Genomic DNA, 20,012 nt, shown 5'->3' with positions numbered 1-20,012 from the left:
CAAGTAAGCACTAATATTCCTACACAAGTAAATACAATCCAAAATCAACCAAAAGAGAGGACATACTCTACCCCAAAGCCAACAGAAAAACACCCTGCAGAAAAACACATCTCATATTTAAATGCTTCGATAACACTAGTCCTTTTTATTCATGCACTATTTTATTAACACTAGCCAAAATTTTATTCACAGATCCTGTCTCACCTCTGCGTATCAACTTCTTCAGCAAGTTGCTGAGTAGCCCAGGCTCCAGTCAGAATTATTTGTGTTAAGTTCCCACAGAATCTGCAGAAGCATCAATCTCACACTTTGCCTCCAGTCTGAAACTAATTTAGACTTCAGCAAGAAACCAGACAAATCTGAACGTACATCTACGAAATTCATCACATAATCTACACTTGTCCAGCAGATAAAGAACAGGCCTTCAAAACACCTGAGCTGCTCCCATAGGAAAAAGACAGCTTAATGTCTGTTGTTGCATTTAACATGGTCCGATCAGGAATGCATTAGCAGTACATCTTACCTAAAATTTGTAGATGTACTCAATGACCAGTGGAACAGCTGAGCAGCTCTTGATGAATTAACTTTTTTCATTTTATGAACATGGGGAATGAGAGGAAGACAGAAGACACAGTAGCACCACAAAGCAAAGAACACTAAAGTAAAAATCATCTAATACTGAAAATGACTGGACATGATGCTAAAGATTATCACAAACTGTGTTGACACCCCCTTTTTCAGTACAGAATACCAGTTGTTTTTACTTTTCCTCTATCAGTGAACACACAATAATGGCTGCATTAAGCATTGGTTAACTTGGTTGACTAACACTAGGCAAGCATAGACAAAGCTGAACATTAGCAAAATTCAGATTCTTTTTAGAGTGTAATTTATGTGTAAGAAGACAGTGTTGGGGTGGGAAAGGGAAAAATGCTCAGGAGACTTTTGAACCACCTGTAAGTGGTTGTGAAACCCTGCCACACCTGGTCCATGGATGTTCTTAGGAGTCAGTATAGCCATATCAGACTGTCAAGCAGCTTTCAAGGAAGAGTTACAGCCTGATATTTGAAGCAATCAAAAACACTTTGAATTAGGTGATAGTAATCTATTCTTGTTGAACAATGCTTAAAACCTTCAGGACACATCTCCTTGAAAAGACAACACAAGCAGAGACTTTGGTGGCCAAATCCAGGAGAGGGAGCTCTGACAAACCATGGGAGATGCTGCTCCTGTACGTCAGCACTAGTGAACACACATGGCACAAGATGTGGACTCTTCTGCAAGAGTGGAAAGTCATTTCAGACTAAAAAAAGCACTCCCAATAAAAATCAAACATCATGACAAGATCTGGATGAGTTTTCTTTCACAAATCCTTTTGTATTGCCACAAATCTTTGTATATATTGTTCACTTGTTTGGTAATGAGTGTGCCAGCAGAGGGCACACAAAACAAGTTTAGGTAACAGTGAAATAAACCCTGTTTCTATTGTTTCCCTGGGTATCTAGTAAAGATAATACTGCTTAAAGAGCAAACTTCAGGACTTAGAAACTGTGATACCAATATTTATGACCCATTTTAAAATCGTTTATTGTGCAGAAAGAATGGGAATTACAATGCATTCTTTACAACACAATAGGTTCCTACCTAGAAAACCTTATCAATTCAGATAGTCCCTAGGTTCAGATCATCTCTTTAACAAATGTGTGGCTATGGAAATCGTCTTTGAGACATTAATCATGTTAATTAAGTGTCTTGGCATGTATTTAAATGCCCTTCTCACATAGGGGACATATAAAGTGTGGCACCAGTGATTTCATAAATAAGACTAGCATTACATTTCCATATCAATGAAGAAGTGAAGTAGCATCTCTTTGATTCTTAAATTTTGCTCAGAGGGTCTTCGTTAACATACTTCTATGCATACACTTCCAACCACTCTTCCCAGTATTCTTTTGTGTGAAAACACTTGCCTCTCTTCCTTGTCCTTCTCTACACCATGTTATACTGAGGAGAAGCTTCACAAAAACCTGTCAGCAAACTTATTTCCTGAACACTGTTTCATCGCTGTAGGAGACGCATTCAATATTAGCGGAATAATGGAATTATTAATAGTGGAATTCCAATTACTGGAAGCCAGCACAAAGTAGTCCATAATCTGAATTTACGTCCTGTATTGGGTTTACATGGCAAGGGTTTGGTAGCAGAGGAGCTGAAGGGATGTCCCTCAGTGAGAAGAGCCCAGCAGCTGCCCCATGTCAGGTCAGTCAGCTCCAGCTGGCTCTAAAAGGGACCCACTGCTGGCCAGAGCTGAGCCTGTGAGAGAGACTGGTTGGGCCCCTGGGAGAGCAGATTAAAGACGTGGATTAGAAACAAAACAAAACAAACACAAAAATTGCTGCAGAACAGCAGCTGGTAGAGAGGAGTGAGAAAATATGAGAGCTAAACATTACTGCAGACACCAGTCATTGAAGAAGCAGAGCGAAGTAGATCTCTGCGCTGCAGCCCGTGGGTGGAGGAGCCCCCGGTGGAGCAGGTGGATGTGACCTGGAGGAGGCTGCGGCCCATGGAGAGGAGCCCATGCAGGAGCAGAGGGTCTGGGGGCAGCTGTTGCCATAGGGGACCTGTGCTGGAGCAGTTTGCTCCTGGGGACCCTGTGGTACAGAGCCGTGTGGGAGCTGTGCTTGAAGAACTGTTGTCTGTGGGCAGCCCCAGCAGGATCAAATTGGGAAGGACGGCATCCATGGGAGGGACCCCACGTGGAGCAGAGTGACCATGAAGGAGCAGCAGAGATGAAGCGTCAGGGACTGACCACAGCCCCCATTTCCCTGTTCCCCTTCACAAACCAGGGGGAGGAGGTAGAAGAGGGTGGGTAGGGGAAAGGTGTTTTTAGTTTGCTTTTAGTTTCTCAGTGTGCTGCTCAGCTAGTGATAGGTATTAAATTATATTAATCTCCCTAGTCTCTCTCCTTGATTCTGTTTTGCCCATGACAATAATTGGTGAGCAATCTACCTGTCCTCATCTCAACCCTTGAGTCCTCTCTTCCATTACATTTTCTCCTCCTCTTCCTTTGAGGAGGGAGAATGAGAGAGAAGCTATGACAGAGTTCAGCTGCCAGCAGAGTAGAAAGACCACACATCCACTGAAGTACCTAGGCACAGATGAATACACTACAGAGAATTGTGTTCTAGAAAATCCAATTACCATCTTGAAGTGCTTCAGGGACAAGGTTTGAATAAGTCCTCGAATCTCCTGATTACATTAAAATCAAACCAGGAAAGATAGAGAAGGAGCTTTCCACTTCACTGCTTGAAGGTTCACATCATCACAGCACACCTAATGAATGCCCTTAAAATAAAAACTGAGGATGTTTCTTGGAATCATAGAATCCTTTACGTTGAAAAAGACCTCTGAGATCATCATGTCCAACTGTTAACTTAGCACTGCCAAGGCTACCACTAAACCATGGCTATAAGCACCACATCTAAATGTCTTTTAAATAGTCCTAGGGATGGTGACTCAGTTATTTTGCTGGGCAGCCTGCTCGCTCCAACACCTCACAACCATTTCAGTGAAGACATTTTTGTAAAATACTTCCGTTTTTCCCAAACCTCCCCTGGTGCAACTTGAGGCCATTCCCTTTTGTCCTATCACTTGTTGCTTGGGATGGAAGTCTCTTCCAACCTAGATGATTCTGTGTGAAGAAACTGACTGTTATCCCACCACAGCCTTCTTTGAGGTAGTTGTGACAGAGAGATAAGGTCTCCCCCAGCTTTCTTCTCTCTATGCTAGATAACCCCAGCTCCCTCAGCTGCTCCTCATAAGACTTGTTCTGTGAGTATGCACAGTACTTAACATGATCATTTGTTGAGCAGTATTTTAACATTATACAATTCACCAGTAATACTCAACTGTGCAATTGTGCCTACAAGTGTTAATTATTATATATATGTATATAAGTACTTGATTTCCAACACAGAGCAAGCACTTCAATATTGATAAACATACACAGGCAAGACTATCCTCCCCTCTTATGTTAAAAACACTTCACCACTTCAGACTGTCAAAGCCACTATTTACCACATTTGTGTGCCAAAAGCAGGCTGCCTCGTGATTTTTGTATGTAGCATAAACTGTTCTCTTCACCTCTATTAGAGAAATAAAAGCTTTGTAGCTAGCTGAAGGCCTAACAGCTTTATTTCCTTTAATGCAAAACATACATTCATAGAACCATCAAAACACATGGTGCATGGTGTGAACATGTGACTCTTCATCCTCATTCATTTTTGAAAGGTAAGTGAAGCTGTTAAGAGATTATTCCCCAAAATCCTTACAAAGAATTACTCCAAAGGCTGAAACACTTGCAAGTAATTACTGGCTAATCTAGCCCAGGTGACTGTGATAAACCTCAGATTTCTTGCACAGTATGGTCCAGATAGCCTTAAAGAAAACAAAGAAAACACATTACCTAGGTGACTTCTGACCAGTGTGATTACAGTAACTTTAAAAGTCCTTTCAACAAGAGTTTAATAAGCTGTGTTTAATAAGCAATCTAACATCTCCATTTCTGGGGGAATGATGGTCTTCCTCTCTCAGGTCACTAGTGACCGAGAAAGAGAAATACAGATTTCAAATGCACCACCGTCTACTGAACGTATGTTCTGCCTCCCATGAGATACCGGTTCAAAGAACATTAAAAACACCCTTCTGTGTCTCATCCCTCATCTGACCATTCTGACAGATGTTACTGCTGTCTCCAATCCTTCATCTAGGATAACACAGAAAATAGAAACCATCTAGCCCATTAAGGTTTAACCGTAAGTTGCCTCCTTACTGTTATTGCTGATAGATTTGAATGGGAGCTAAAAACAGGTCTGCATTAATTGTATGGTTTACAGACTTTAAAACACACATGAAGAAATTCTTTCCACTGCATACAAATCTTATTTTTTTTTTCCCCACAATCTCATGAATCATACTTTTACACATAACAAATCTCTGAAAATTAAAACAGGTTGCCTCAAGCAGCATCCAGTGTCACAGTATTCAAAAATCTAGGTGCAATAATGACAACTAAGCACACAGAGATCCAGACAGATATGCAACCTGCAGACTCATATTCTGTGAGTTCACATCCAATCAGTGAACAGACACAAACCTAATTATCCCACTATGGTGTTTATACTGATGACTGCTATTCCCTAACTAAGGAAATGACAACTGCTGAGAAATTCCACAGGTTAAATAAGGGGATGTTTGCTATCTCCCAAGCAATTCTCATTTCATAGCATTTACATGCATGTGACAATTTTCTTGGAACTTTATGCTGACTGCAATGCTTTAGAGGCAACTATAAGACCTCTTTTTAATAAAATGCTTTTTTTTTTTTTTAATTTTTTTATTTTGTAGCTTAAAATGCCTCTAACTGTAAGAGAAAAAAAAGTCAGAGCAGTAGCAATGAAATGACATTCCAGTAACTTAAACCTATAAAAAAACCCACAACTGTTTAATGTGCTGTGTTGAAATCTGAAGCAATGACTTCATAGAAACAGTTAATTCCTTTGGCCAGTGCACAAAGCAAAGATTAGGTACTACTGACATAGTCTTTGTAGACCAATGCCACTACTATTAAGCTTTATAATTTAAGCTCTTTGTTTTTACCATTAAAATCTGCTCCCCATAAGAACACTGACAAATAAATTAATACTAAAAAGCATGAAAATCAGTCAGATGAGCTTAGGAATTGACTTCTGTTCTAGTCAGTGATCCAAATACCTTTTACCTGAAAACATTAACTCCATCTGTTTATATGTACAAGGAAACGAAGGAAAGAAAATATTTTTTGTATTTAAAAGGCATGTGATCTGAAAGAACTAAAAATACATTTTAGTTTAAATTTTATATTTAAGAATTATCACCAAAAGGGTACAGTTAAGATTGCTTTAAGATGGTTAGTATTTATGTATTTTAAACAAACTTCAGTTTCTTTTTAGTTTTACTACACCTTGAATAAACTGACTTTCACATGAATATATGATGATGACTCAAGACAGAAATATTACATTAAGTATCTTAAAATCTTACAAACTGTAGTTCACCAAATTCACATAAAATATGCTTTGTCATAACAAATCATTTTAAGGCTGTGTTTCTATGATTCAAAAGATAATTTGCTAGCTCACGAAAGGTCAGTTCTTGCTGAGCTGCTGGAAGTTTTAAATCAGTGCTAGTATATAAACACATCATTTTAATTTTTACCAGAGATTTTAATCGATGTTTTAGTAGGGGAACAGCTGAGTGTTTACAAAACAGTAGTTTATTTGTTGGGGAAGGACATATGACTCACAAGGCTCAAAAAATCCAGTATTCAGAATCAAAAGAACAGCAGAACTGACCTTCACAACACTGTAATTCTGCTTATGTAATGCTTTAATACATGTCTTTTATTATCATATAATTAAATGTCTATTTTTCTCCAGAATATTTGTCACTGAACCCAGGTCCCACTACATGAAGCAACTATTCAGCTGGCAAAGCTTTTATTTTTGGATTCTATGCAAGCCTACACTTCATTCATTACTCATTAATTTGAATCTGCTCCAATGACACTTGTCAATATTCTTGTGGACCTTCCGGGCTGCCCTCCTCTACAGCATGCAAGCAGTTAGAAAACATTCATGAATTTATCTGCATGCTCCTCTCATGGTGAGGGATATCATCTCCAGTTTATGCTTTCATTCTTTAGTAGTAAAGAGGTTAATGCAAAATACATCTATTAAATTTGCATACTTGATTAGATGCCTTAAGATCTCTCATTACTTTTTTTGGGGGGTAGGAAGGGAGGTCTTGGCACCTAAGGTACTTTACAAGCCTGTTGACACTACCTTCATTAAGCAGCACAGGGAGGGATTTCTAAATCACAGTTCATCTGGTGCAGACTGGCTTTTGTCTGCGCACCGTCTAGTCTAAATTTCTACCACAACCCATGTGGTGTCACTGTGGTCCAAAGATACGATTATTAATTTCTGTGTTCTTTTCAGTATGAAGGACCCAAAATGATGAGATGTTGTATCACATCCCTCTGGCAGGGTATAAATTTTATGTATATGCCAGCATGTGCAAGTGTTCAGGTAAGACAGATCTGGAAAACTGACCTAGGCAGAAGAAGCCAAATTCAGCATGGTACACGTGATACTGTATGTCTGAAAACTTCGGGAAAGCTATGTTGCAGACGGTTTTGCTAGAGAAGGAACGGCCTGGTTAGCTCCTAAGAGACGAAGGGATTAAACCAATACAAATGCAATGTGAACAACTAGGAAGCAGCACATGACAGTAAAGCCAGGAGAGAGTCAAGGTAACACATCTCAGCATCAGAACACAGCTCCCGTGTGTTTTCCATCACAGACAAAAGTGCTCAGTCTTTCAGTTTGCAAATAGGTATTTCCCCAAGCCATGTGCACGCAAGCTTCCAACTCAAACCCTACATTATAATTATTATAACACAGTGATTTTTTGTCAGTGGTCCCATGAACATCTTTAAGGAACTCTGCAGCACGTTGGCTCCTGGTTTGTTGTGTGACAGTTGCAGACCAGGATATCAGGACCTAGTGGGGCAAACCTGTGTGGTGGCAGGAGCTGGACTCAATGATCCTTATGGGTCCCTTCCAACTCAGGACATTCTATGATTCTATGATATACAGTTGCCACCTGCAACTCATACCTCATTCATTCCCTCTCTTCCAACTTCTGCATCATATACAACATGAAACAGTTCTTTTTATTACACAGTGCTGGTTCAGTCTCGATACGGGATCCACCCTGTTCTCTTTCATACAAAATAGCCTACCATCAAATAATCTCTAGTTAACAGTATATAGAACAGAGGAAGGGTGAGTCATGGAACTGTTTAAGTTTTTCTATCCATGAAAAATACAACAAGAATTGATATTGCTGTGGGGAGTAGACAAAAGCCTTTAAAATGCCCAGCTATTCACACATTTTCATTTCTGGAGATTCTGCCTAAGATGGAATATAAATTTTATAGGTTTTATTATTATTATTATTATTATTCATCTGTGCTCTCTTGTTTATGTCAGACACATATTTTACACATTGTTATGTATGCCTTGTGAACAGAAAATTCATCCTCAAATGCACATAATTAATCTCTGCAGCAATACAAAATGATCCTATTAACCGAATTCTTTGATTAACTTTAAAAGAACATAATACATTTATACATGTTTTAATAACTCCTCTCACTGGCCTAAAAAGTAGGATTTTTTTTTTTCTAGGTCCTCTTTAATTGCATATTTTGTCTTACTGCTCTGAAATTTTCAAAGATGAACTTTCCATTGAATCCTAGAATGGATTGGATGGTAAGGGACCCCAAAGATCATCTAGTGCCAATGGCCCTGCCATGGATGGGGATGCCACCCACTAGATCAGGCTGCCCAGGACCTTGTCCAACCTGGTTTTGAACACCCCCAGGGAAGGGGCATCCACAACCTCTCAGGGCAACCTGTTCCAGTGACTCAACACCTTCTGAGTGAAGAATTTCCTCCTAACCTCTAATTAAATCTCACATCTTTCAGTTTAAAGCCATTCCCCCTTGTCTTATCACTATCTGCCTGTGCAAAAAGTTGCTCTCCATCTTTTTTAAACCCGTTTTAAGTATTGAAAAGCTGCAATAAGGTCATCCCAGAACCTTCTGTTCTGTAAGGCTGAAGTACTCAACTTTCAAATCAATCATTTAAATACCATAACTAATCTCTCTATAAAAACTGGTTTTAAGCACTTCATTTTCTGTAATGATTAAATGAGCAGATTGCTTCTTGCTCTTTCTCCAAAACCACACACATATTACAGTTTACCAAAGATGATTGCATGGTATCATAATAGGTCAGGGAGTAGCAACATTTAAGAGACAGAATAAAACAGAAAGTCTTAGGGGAAATGTAGATGTCATTTCCCCATGGAGCCCCATCATTGTTCAGACTTTCTGTTCAACTAGAACTGGTTAGACACAACAGGTGTAAGGAAGGTATAAACAGCAATGCAAGGCAGAAAAAGGCAAAGGCCAGCTTTTTGTTGTTCTGATTTTTACAGTAAACACTCAAAAATGCATTTACCTGTTCAATTCAACCATCCTTCACAGCAACTTTTGTTAATTATGATACATTCACAAATGGCATTGCTGTAGTTACTTCTTACTAATTAGCATAAACAAATGAGAGAAGGAGGCATAACACTTCCAAAAAATTGGGGGGGGAGGGGATGGAAATCTAGCACCTTACCTCGTGAATGAGCGCTACCAACATTTGCTGGAAATTGTGTCCCCTGCTAGCCAGAAAGCGATTAATAGGCTTGCCATCTTTGCCGATATGGACTGGAAGATCGTAACACAGCAGCATGCCAGCTTAAAGAGGGAGGGAAGGAAAAAGAAAGCTCAATAAAAAATACTCTTGATATAGTTCAGAAGTTTTACATGTGACAACTGGGAACCCAAAAAGATATAAAACTAAATCGAATCAACAAACTTAAAGCCTAAGTGACATATGTAAACGTATGCAAGCAGCATAAGATGTCACTGTTTCTTAAGGAGATTCACTCTCAGATTCTGATCCAATAAATCATTGGGTTAAAGTGCATATATGTACTTAAATCCAAGAAAGTGGCACCCTACCTGCAAGGCCTGGCGTCATTCCTGGTTGTTTGTTCCTCTCATACATTTTCAGCAAGAAATTTGGAACACCTGCCACAGTCTTCCCCTGGTCTGAGCGTGTGGCAGCTCCTCTCAGGGCAGAATGATACACACCACGGGGCATGTTGGTCATCTCCTGCTTCACAAGTGATGTTGCAAACTCTTCAAATGCTGGATAAAGCACAAAGATGGGATCACAGAGGAAAGGCAACATCAGAGACTGATAACTGGGAAAAAAAACAAACAATGGAAAACCCCAGCTGATGGACATCTATGCTTCAGGGCATGTATGCTTAGATAATCCAGTAATGAAGCTCAAGGTCAAGGAACTGCCACTGCAACTTCAAGAAGCTCTGAATGTCTTATCAGACACTTGGGCAGAGAAGAAAAATAGCCTGAACTACTCTCTGAGCTGATCATTGTTTTCTTTTACTGTTACACTAGTTACACTGGCACAGGTTTGCAGAAGAACAAATGAGAAATTTAAATCATATTTCCCAATCTAGTAATAATTTTTGTCTTTGAAAACAGATTGTTCTTACGGAGATTTAAGAGAAGTGCAATGAAGAGGGTGGATGGAAGTATAGTGTGTCTATGCAAATGGGATACAGAGAGACCATAGCAGTAGATGCTGTTTATTAAATTCTGTGCTCTTAAGCCATTCATTTTATAGTCTAGCTAGGATTGAAGTTTACAGAATTAATATAAAACTACTGCTCATTTGTGAAGTCAATCTGAAGTACTTCTTACAGGCACATGTTAGAGAAAAAGATCTTGTTTCTGTATCTACTGTATAAGCACATGCATACGACATACATGGTGTTAGTACGTAGCAGCTAAGAGCCAGCATTATTCAAGCACCTTGCCAAACTGATATGTTTAGGAGTCTGTTAGTGCTTTTACTATACAACCAAGTTTTAAGGGGATTTATAGTAACTAGGCTTGAAACTTTGGCACACAAGTTCTCAAATGAGATGTAGCCCTGTGTTGACTAGAAACTTGAGAACATAGGAGACAAAACATCATTCAAGTTGTCTTTCTTAGTTCCCAGAAATACCTCTCACAGCTTGAAATAAAGTAGGTTTATACTGGAGCTTCCTTAAATCTCCTACTTTCACCAAGTTACTATATTTTTTGGGAATATTCTTTCCCAAATCAACTTCATAATAGAGTAGTAGTCTAAATCTGACAGGTTTTTATATCATGGCAGGAATGGTACCTCTATCTGTGGATTTTTTTTCTACACATAATGCCAACGTATTTCATACAAAAACCTCACAATGCATTTAGCAAATTTCACTACAGTGATTGAAAAAAAAAAAATAAATCTATGTCCACATTTCTCAATGACATATATTCTTCCAAGAAAACTAAATTTGGTGACAGAAAAACACTATCCACCCACCTATAAATTTATAAGAGCTTTTCTGTTTAGGGCATTTACAGCAATAGAGAAAAACTCTGTAAGAGGCCAACTCATTTCTTTCTCTGTTGTTAAATATCCACATTCACAGAGTCACCCTAAGACAAGGAATACTCACTGTCGTTGTATTGGCATGTATTTGGCATGACTGCACTTGCTAGTCATGCCAAATGACTGAATTGCATTAAAATCAATTCTTTGTGCAAGAGATACAACCCAAGGATCTAGGCTGCCAGACAGAAAAGCACTGAAATATCTGGGTAGATTTCATGAACATCTACATGTGAAGCAAATGACAGGGTATCTTATTTTAAAGTTTGCAATCATTCTGAAGGAAAAAAGATACAACTTTACATAAACAAAATTCTTCACAACTTTCCTGCAGAGATACTCTCTGAATAACAATAATAAAACTAGTTGTTGTTTGAATTTTACATTTTTGTTATACGTTATTTTTTTTTTTTTTTAACTCTCTAACTAACAGGTTTCAATTTTACAAAATTCAAGATGAAAAACTACTGAAATCAAAAATAATCTGTAACAAAGATCATCATATCCATTCCCATCCTTGTGGACTCCAATGCTTTGACACAATACAAAAACTGAAATGACAAATAAGTTTTAAAGGAGTCTGAGGAAGATACTGCTCAAAACTTCATTTTTCAATGCTTCACATAAGCAGACAACTATGGTAAAGTGGAATTGCAGCATGTTCTCACCACTAGCCATAGAAAGTCTACCTTTACTTTGTTTTCTGATTTTTCTCAGCTCTGCTGCATAAACACATCCTGTAGATTTGTAAGCCTGGGCATTTTCCTCACACAGAGCTGGAGAAGTCTCTTAGGAAAAAAAAATCCTGTAATTCAATAATAATGCCAGCAGCAAGATGACCTTCTGCTTGGAGGTCAGTGTTTTAACTGCAGTTACCATATCAGTTAAGTGTTCATCTCTTCAGGAAGAAGTATGTGAAGGATGAAAAAGTTAAAGATTTTCCCTCCCCTTGCAAGGATTAAAGAGGGATGGAGGGAGGAAAAAGTAAAAAGAAGCAATTTAGAGTTTAAGGACTCAGCAAGGAAAAGCAAAAAGAGATCTCTAGAGAAAGCAAGTGCCTTTAGTTTATTTAGTGTACTCTAGGAAGGACTTCAGGGGAAAGTTTGAGAAATAGAGACCTGGAGATTTCCTAGAAAGCACCTAGATCTTTCTGCCTCCAAGCAACAAGATTTCAGTATCATGTCACAGCAAAATTCCACCAGGTATGACAGCATAGATTCAGCACCAATAGAATGAAGACCTAGTGATTCTTGGGATATGGTTTCATAACTTTTCAGAGAGTGAAAATTCACAACCTCTGCCAGTCACTAAAGCTTTTGTTCAGGAACATCAAGTATGTTATGCCAGTCTTCCCTGCAAGCTTCCAGAATTCAATAATTAGGGGATACAGATTATTTCTCTAGGTGAGGTTGCATGTATTCCAGACTTAAACACATAGAGTATTTCATCAACAGCTAGGAACCCTAACTAGAGGAAAACACAACAAAGATTAACTATCTCATTGCAGGATGCAATCACAAACTAATCTCAGGCATTCTAACAGTGAAACAACAATGCCTGTGTGCATGCACCAGTGTCACAATTTTCTAACTGGAAGTAGAAGATAGCATTAACTGTAGTAATTAAGTGAACTTAAATACAAAACCAAACAAAACCCCCACCAATGAACACTACAGGTGATTCAACTGCCTAGGTGTCAAAGTAAGCACATCACCGAAACAACACCCCTTGAAGCATACTTCAGTATAAATATACATAACTAAAATTAAGTTTAGCACAATTATCTTCATTAATTGATTAGTTTTTGTATACTGCACTGTTTTAGTATTATTTGTGCACAGTTAGAAAGCATGTGGTGCTCTTTATACTGGGAAAACTGTTTTATAAAACACTAGGTTTTGTGGGTTTAGTGGTGATTGCTATATTTGTTGTTCTTTTGTTTGTTTTATTTTTCTTCTTCTTCAACATAAAATATAGACTTGAATTTAAAAATGTCGGCATGGTCTTCCCTGCTGAAATTGCACTTGCATGAAGTAACAGCCACTTGGACACTAAAAGCAAATAACAAGCAACTGCCTTTTGCTATAGGACAAAACACTTAAAATAATGATTTTTAAATAACAATGTTTTCTTCCCAACATCAGGACCTCTGACCCACTCTTTTCCTAAGACTGGGTTGCAGGTTTTGATGTTCTTTCAAGTTTTACTTTATATTTTTTCCCTGTAATTTTTCAGATGACAGAAACAAATCAGGCTGCTCTTCAGCATGACATTCCATTATAAGAAAGCCAAAGGCCTGTATAGTCATTGTTGTTACAAATCTGCAAAACAAGCGTAAACACTGAAAATACTATACCTCCTAAAACAGAAGCTGGTGTTAGAAACAACAGTTTGATATATGAAGAACCTGGAACACAAAGGTCCAGCTCCTTCTCCTCTTCCTCTTCATTCATGTCTGTCTCTTCCAGTGGGTTAATTTCTCCTCGTGCCTGAAAGATTAAAAAAATGAAATGTCAGCACAAAACCTCTGAATCGTCATTAATTTTCATGATTCCAAATGTCAAAAATAGCAATTAAATACAAAAAGTTCCTTATTCCATTAATTCACTCAATTTCATTAATTTGAAGCTGAAAGAATTAAATCTTTCCATGTACCTAAATTAAATGCAGAATTGGCTGATAGAAATCACATGGATATGTAAATCCATAATATCTCTAGTAATGAAATTGATCTTGACATTCATGCACTGAAATAGTATTACTAAAATTTAATTTTAATTCTGATTCTTCTAGCAAAGAGAAAAATAATGTTTTATATTGGCACTTCAATATGCACAGAGCGTTTTCAATTTAAAAAGATATTTTTGTGTAAGTTTTGAGAATTTAAAGAACTACAACATATTCACAATGCTTTCAATGAAAATATATTTGTTTTCTAAGAAGTGTAAAGTAGCAGCGTCAATAACACTGAAATACGGACTTAGCATTGCAGCAGCATTAAGAGCTTTCCCTCTATCTTGTGCTCTTCTACACAAAAGCATTCTTCACTTGCAAGGTTTATGCTCAACTCTTCTCGTTGATTTATATAAAGAAAGTATGGCTTTTAATTTTAAAGCTGCTTGTTTTGGCCTTTTCATAATAGGCAGTTACAACTCCCAAACAGAGCCAATCATGTCATAAGGCAGGAAATAAAATCTTACAGAAACATTTACTACATCATAAAGTACCAATGTAGTACCAATCATTGCCCAGTCTATCTTACAAGGTTATTCTAAAAAGGCAGAAAATAATTCACATAGATGACCTTACATGTTCTTCTCCTTCTACTATTTCATTTTGTAAGGTTATTGAGTCAACTGATCAGACGGAAGTTTTGGATTTTAGCAGCTCTCTGCATACTTAAGAAATTGTCCAATAAATAACTTCAATTCCTTCCTGGCTGCCTTTATCAACAACAACAATAAAGTAAAATATCATGCTTTAAAAGTTCAAAACAAACACAGAAAAAGCCTTCATCTTAGTTCCAAAGAAACACATGCGTCTGAAACCGACTTCCCAATTCAGGAATAAGAGAGTACTAAGCACAAGTGAATACTGTTCTACCTATTGCAGTCATAAAAGAGCTCCTTAGTGTCAAGGCTCGATTGCATGTATTATTAGAAGACCATAAAATGGAAATCAGGGTCCAACAAATAACCCACTTAACTACTTAACTACTGAAAGAAGAAAAACTATCTTCTGACTGCCTATCCCTTGCTTAGCCTCCACTTGTGGCTTTCTTCTCTCATAAACCTTAGTTATGCTAATCATATGCAATACCATCCCATTTCACTAGCAGGAGCCCATTTTCTTTCTATGAAGTTCCTTAGGGTTGTCTCTTACAGATGACACATCCTTCTAAGAAAATACACCTCATGTAAGCTGGAAGTGACATGTCTTCACCGCTGAACATACAACATTGCTACCTGTTCAGGAAGATGAAGAATTGTATGTTCTTCAGAGCCAAACGACGAGAGTGCTTTGTAGGCTGAAACTGCTACAATAGCATCCTAGAAAATCAGCAGAAAGAAAATCACAAACATAACATACAGCATTGTTTTACACTGGAAACCACAAACTAAAAGCCTAACCACTGAACACTGAAAAAGAGTAACTGTCCTTTTTTTTTTTTTTTTTTTTTTAGACAGCAGTGCTTTCCTGAGGAACTCTCCAAATTTCTTGCTTACTTTTATATACAAATGCCAAATAGAAAGACCAATGATATAGGCCTCGATATTCCAATTGCTGTACTCCATTACTGTATTTTGCTATACTCCATTACTGTATTAAGTGTAAGTAAGTAGAAGAATGAACCACATTTAAAATACATTTATTTGGTTCTATTAGCCTTAGAGCTACAATGGCCCAGCACTCCCACTGTTATAAAATTGAGTTAGTTATCACAGCTTCAGCTTAACCAAGAGCTTTACCTTGTCATTGATGAAGTCTACCAGGAGAATCAAACTACTTTGGTGTTGTAACTTTTATTGGGAGTTGTGTATCTCAGAACCACCCTACCACTTTTCATGTTCATCAAACTGCTCCAAAAACAGTGTTGAACAGTGGATGACAAGAAGAAAATAAGATTGCTGACACTGATAACCTTTTCTTGACAGAAATGTATAAAACTTAATATTGTTATTAATATTTTCAGTTGTTACCTACCTTGTTTTGTGTGTTTTTCCAAAGGAAGCTGATAACTTGAGCTTTGAATTTCTATAAAAGCAAAAAACCAATGAACTCAGATTTTCTTTAAGCAAATAAGCAGTTGAAATAAAGGCACGTTACCTTACACAATCTGCTGCTTCAACATGTACTGAACTAGGAAAATGCAAGGGGCACAGGTCTGAACTATAAACACACTCACGTGTCCTTACATTCTGGGAAGGGGGAAACATCTGATCAGCCTTACAATGGAATTTCTTACCCAACTCTTCAGATTCTTTAATGCAAGCTAAAATCATGAAACTCTATGGAAATTAATTAGGCAGGGGGTGCAATTTTAAAGATAGTAAAAAAAATAAGCAGGCACTTACAAAACTCATACGCAAAGAGACATGAAAAGAAAAAGAATCACCTAAGACAATGGGTACATACCTCATATTCATTTGTATTCACTGTTAATGAGGGAACCAGGGCAAACAATTCATTCAGTGCTTTTAAAATAAGGGGTCTTGTATCACAACTCAGCTTCGGTGACAGAGCATTCCACGTAGAACGAATGCAAACAACCTGAAGGGAAAGTTGGAGGAATCATTAATAACAGCAACCCCAATCTGCATGGCATAACATTTGCTTCCGGCACTTGCTTTCTTTCTTCCTACTCAGGAATATGAATTAATATAGGTTGCATTAAAAACAAACAAACAAAAAAGAAGCAGCTACAAGCACATTAAAAATTCATTTGTATTAACCATCTCACAATGTATTCACTGATGTCATGCAATAATACTAGATGAAACCTCATCAGATAAAGCAGCTATCCAATAGGAATAAATAAGAGTATTGCAGCAGTACAAATAAGGCTGCAGATGCAGAATCCATATTCATAAACACAACCACTCTACTTGACTTTAGTTAGCTTAGGAGCAGGCTGTCTCTGGAGTTCAACTGGATGGAGGCAGAGGAAGCTATGTTCCTCGGGAGCCCTCCAAAACAAAATGTCCTTAATATTTAAACCCAACCAAATCCCAATAAATGTGTGGAATAGAAAGAAGGAATGTAAAACTGCAGGAATCCAGAAGGCATTGAAAATAAGTCAAACTAAAATAAACACTAATACCATAACTTCATGAGCCCTAAACTAAGCAGTTCATGTATTGAACAACTGACATTAAAGGAAAAATGAACCACAAACATAAGAAAAAATCATTCTGCAAAGAAGACAGAGACAGTAACATACTTTTAACTGTTAACTTAGAAATACTGTGGAACTGGTTGAAAATCATGGAATTTATTTTTATTTTATTATTCTATTAGTTTGGGGTCTTCTAATTTACATTCCAAGTCCTCATCAGACAGTAGCTACCCTTACCCTTTTAAATCTCCCCTTGCAGTCCTATCAGGGGCCAGAAAGTTACTTTGCATTAAATAGAAGGTGATGGATAGATGCCCCTTACATATGTTTCTCCAATCCCAAGGTATTAGTTCATTAAAATAAAAATCATCTACACCAAAATTTGGTCAATGCAGCTAAAACCAAGAGCATCTGCAAACATCCATTCTACAAAGAATCCAATATAAACTGGGAATTCATGCTCTTGCAGTTTTTTCAATTCAGAACACTAATATGGTTATAAGACAAATATACCCTGAAAAGCAAAGTTACTTGTCATTACAGATAATGAAATCCAATACTCAGAGCATCTTGAAGGGTATGGTTTTGAGGCTGATATTTTTCAGCTTAGAAAGCATGGATGAATAAATAAATAAATACATTCTTCTAACAAAAAGATAACACCACACTGAAAGAATTCTACCTTGCTCTTTAATACCTGTAGGGAAAGCTAAGTAATTAAGTTTCAAAACTTAACAGTCCTGGGGGTTAGGTGGCAAAAAAGACCATCAGAAAAGAATTCTAATTCCTATCCAAGATGAAGTGGAAAGTGTTACAGCTATGCTAAGCTAAAACTATGTGAAGTCTTATGGATCTGCTCAACAGATATATAAATATGTATATATCTTTATTACATACTCTTATGTATATATCTTTATTACATAATCTAATAGCTAAAATTTATATCAGATTGAAGAACTTCTTCCCCATCCACATTCTGCACTTGATATGCAACACCAAATTGCTCAACTTTTTTGCCCCAGCCAACTCTGACTTTCATGGCTCACAAGTGCATTGTAAATTACAGTTTCATCAACCCTCTTATTACAGTGTTGTTTCACAGAAAAAAAAAAAAAGGTTCTATTTATCAAGTCGATAAATACTTCATTCTTTTGCAAGGTACTTGGAAGAATATTCTGTAAAGATGCTTCATTTTCCAGGCCTCAATACAAAAAGGCATTCTATTTTCAGCCTAGCTTTAAATACATAAACAGTCTCACTAAATATGAGATCACTTTTTGTGCTTAAGTTTGTGATTTTTCTTACGTACTTTAACAAACTACCTGTAATTCAAAGTCATGAGTCTATATAATGGTTAGCAACTACTTATTAAAGCATTTAAGACACTATGCCTAGAAATTCAGAAATTCACACATTATTAGCATAAAATTTTACAGTAGAGAGAGAGAGATTAAGCTTTTGGATCATAAGAAAGGATTAGGAAACAGGCATTGGAATTTTATTTTCTTAGAGATCTTGGAAGAATGAAAAGGCTTTGATTTCTCCTAACTGTAAAAAGGAATACTGACAGAAAAGACGCAGTTGTACTACATTTCCGCACATAGTATAGGGGGGTCTTTAAGGTCTCTTCCAACCCAAGCCGTTCTGTGATTCTTTGATGATATTGTATGTGGGTGTCCCACATGCACTTCTTCTGATGTAAGTTTTATCAGAAGTTTTTGTTGTTGCCTTTTAAACCATTCATCTATAACTCTTTATTAGGTAAATTTATCTGTAAGACTAATATACACTTGATATGAAAAAAGCAGTCAACAAATCAATGAGCCTGTTTCTGAGAGCTGACAGAGGAGGATGCTGCAGTATCTGGTAACTGAGAACATTCAGGGTGAGGTGTCCAGAACATGTCTATGTGTTAGAATAATTGCTGCCATTAGTGATGTCTTCCATATTCATCCTATCTTACATCAAGCTGAAAGACTAAGTCTTTACTACTACTTAGTTATTCAACACAACTTATTCAATTTACTTAATATAGTGAAGAAAATAATAAGAACACATGCACACTGCTACTGTAATTACAACACAGCAGTAAGACATGATTGGCTCTACTTAGCTTTTCCTGGATATAAAAATAATCTTTACCTGGCTTATCTTTGTCTTTCAGGATCTGTATGATGGTTCAATGAGCAGTCAATACAATATAATGTTTGGCATTTCTAGGCACTAGGAAATGAGCATAAGATATTCAGCCAGTTGTATAGCTCTAGCTGAAGAATTATCCAAAAGATCACAAAGAGAAGTGCCTGTATTCCATAGGAAAACAGACACTATTATGGGTACAAAAAATTGACCATTTTTCCTTGCAATGCTTTTCCAGTTGCCAGTGTTTTCTCTTTGTAAGGAGTAATACATTCTAGTGAAAACTTCAATAATTTCCCTGAAGCATTTGATCAAATCCCACACTGCTCCCTGTGGAGAATTTCACTTTTCAGATGTTGTCATTATGTCTAAAATAATTCTGTCAGAGTTGTTATCTGTTGCTACTATTTATCTTTCAGATTTCAGACAACAACAGTGGAGCAAAAAGGGAAAAGCCACAAAACAAAAACGAAACAAAACCAAAATAAACAAACAAAAACACCCAAACCCGTAAGAACGCAGGGCATATAACCGAAGTCTAAAAGAAAAAAGAAGTATATACTGAGCTTTTTAAAGGGGAAACATTCCAGAACTGCAAATTAAAACTTTTATTTAAACAATCAGTGCAACTGTTATGAAAATTTTTTCCAGATCTATGAAATTAAAACAAAACAATGGAAGACTCAGAGACAAATACAAATCCACCTATATAATGAAATTAAATGACGAGATGTTTATTAACATATTCCATAAAAGCATTGAAAAAGACAGTTTTAGCATTACTCCATATTGAGAAAAACAACATGCTCAATATCACAGCTAATTGCTGAATTAAGCAGTCATTTCACTGTCTGCAAAGAACA

General features: G+C 37.1%; 1 protein-coding gene across 2 annotated transcripts in view; it reads right to left on the bottom strand.

The window, feature by feature from the left end:
- Nucleotides 1-20,012, bottom strand: part of FOCAD (focadhesin) — a 116,258-nt gene that overhangs the window by 37,028 nt on the left and 59,218 nt on the right. For both annotated transcript variants that reach the window (XM_068665959.1, XM_068665960.1), the window contains 6 exons: nucleotides 16,311-16,445; nucleotides 15,879-15,929; nucleotides 15,140-15,223; nucleotides 13,531-13,663; nucleotides 9,683-9,871; nucleotides 9,294-9,415 (listed from right to left, as the gene is read on the bottom strand). In XM_068665959.1, the coding sequence (XP_068522060.1) occupies nucleotides 9,294-9,415; nucleotides 9,683-9,871; nucleotides 13,531-13,663; nucleotides 15,140-15,223; nucleotides 15,879-15,929; nucleotides 16,311-16,445 (714 nt within the window). The remainder of the gene's footprint in view (nucleotides 1-9,293; nucleotides 9,416-9,682; nucleotides 9,872-13,530; nucleotides 13,664-15,139; nucleotides 15,224-15,878; nucleotides 15,930-16,310; nucleotides 16,446-20,012) is intronic.

Source organism: Anas acuta, chromosome Z (genome assembly GCF_963932015.1).
Source record: "Anas acuta chromosome Z, bAnaAcu1.1, whole genome shotgun sequence".
Lineage (NCBI taxonomy): Eukaryota > Metazoa > Chordata > Aves > Anseriformes > Anatidae > Anas > Anas acuta.
This window is presented reverse-complemented; position numbering and strand designations above follow the sequence as displayed.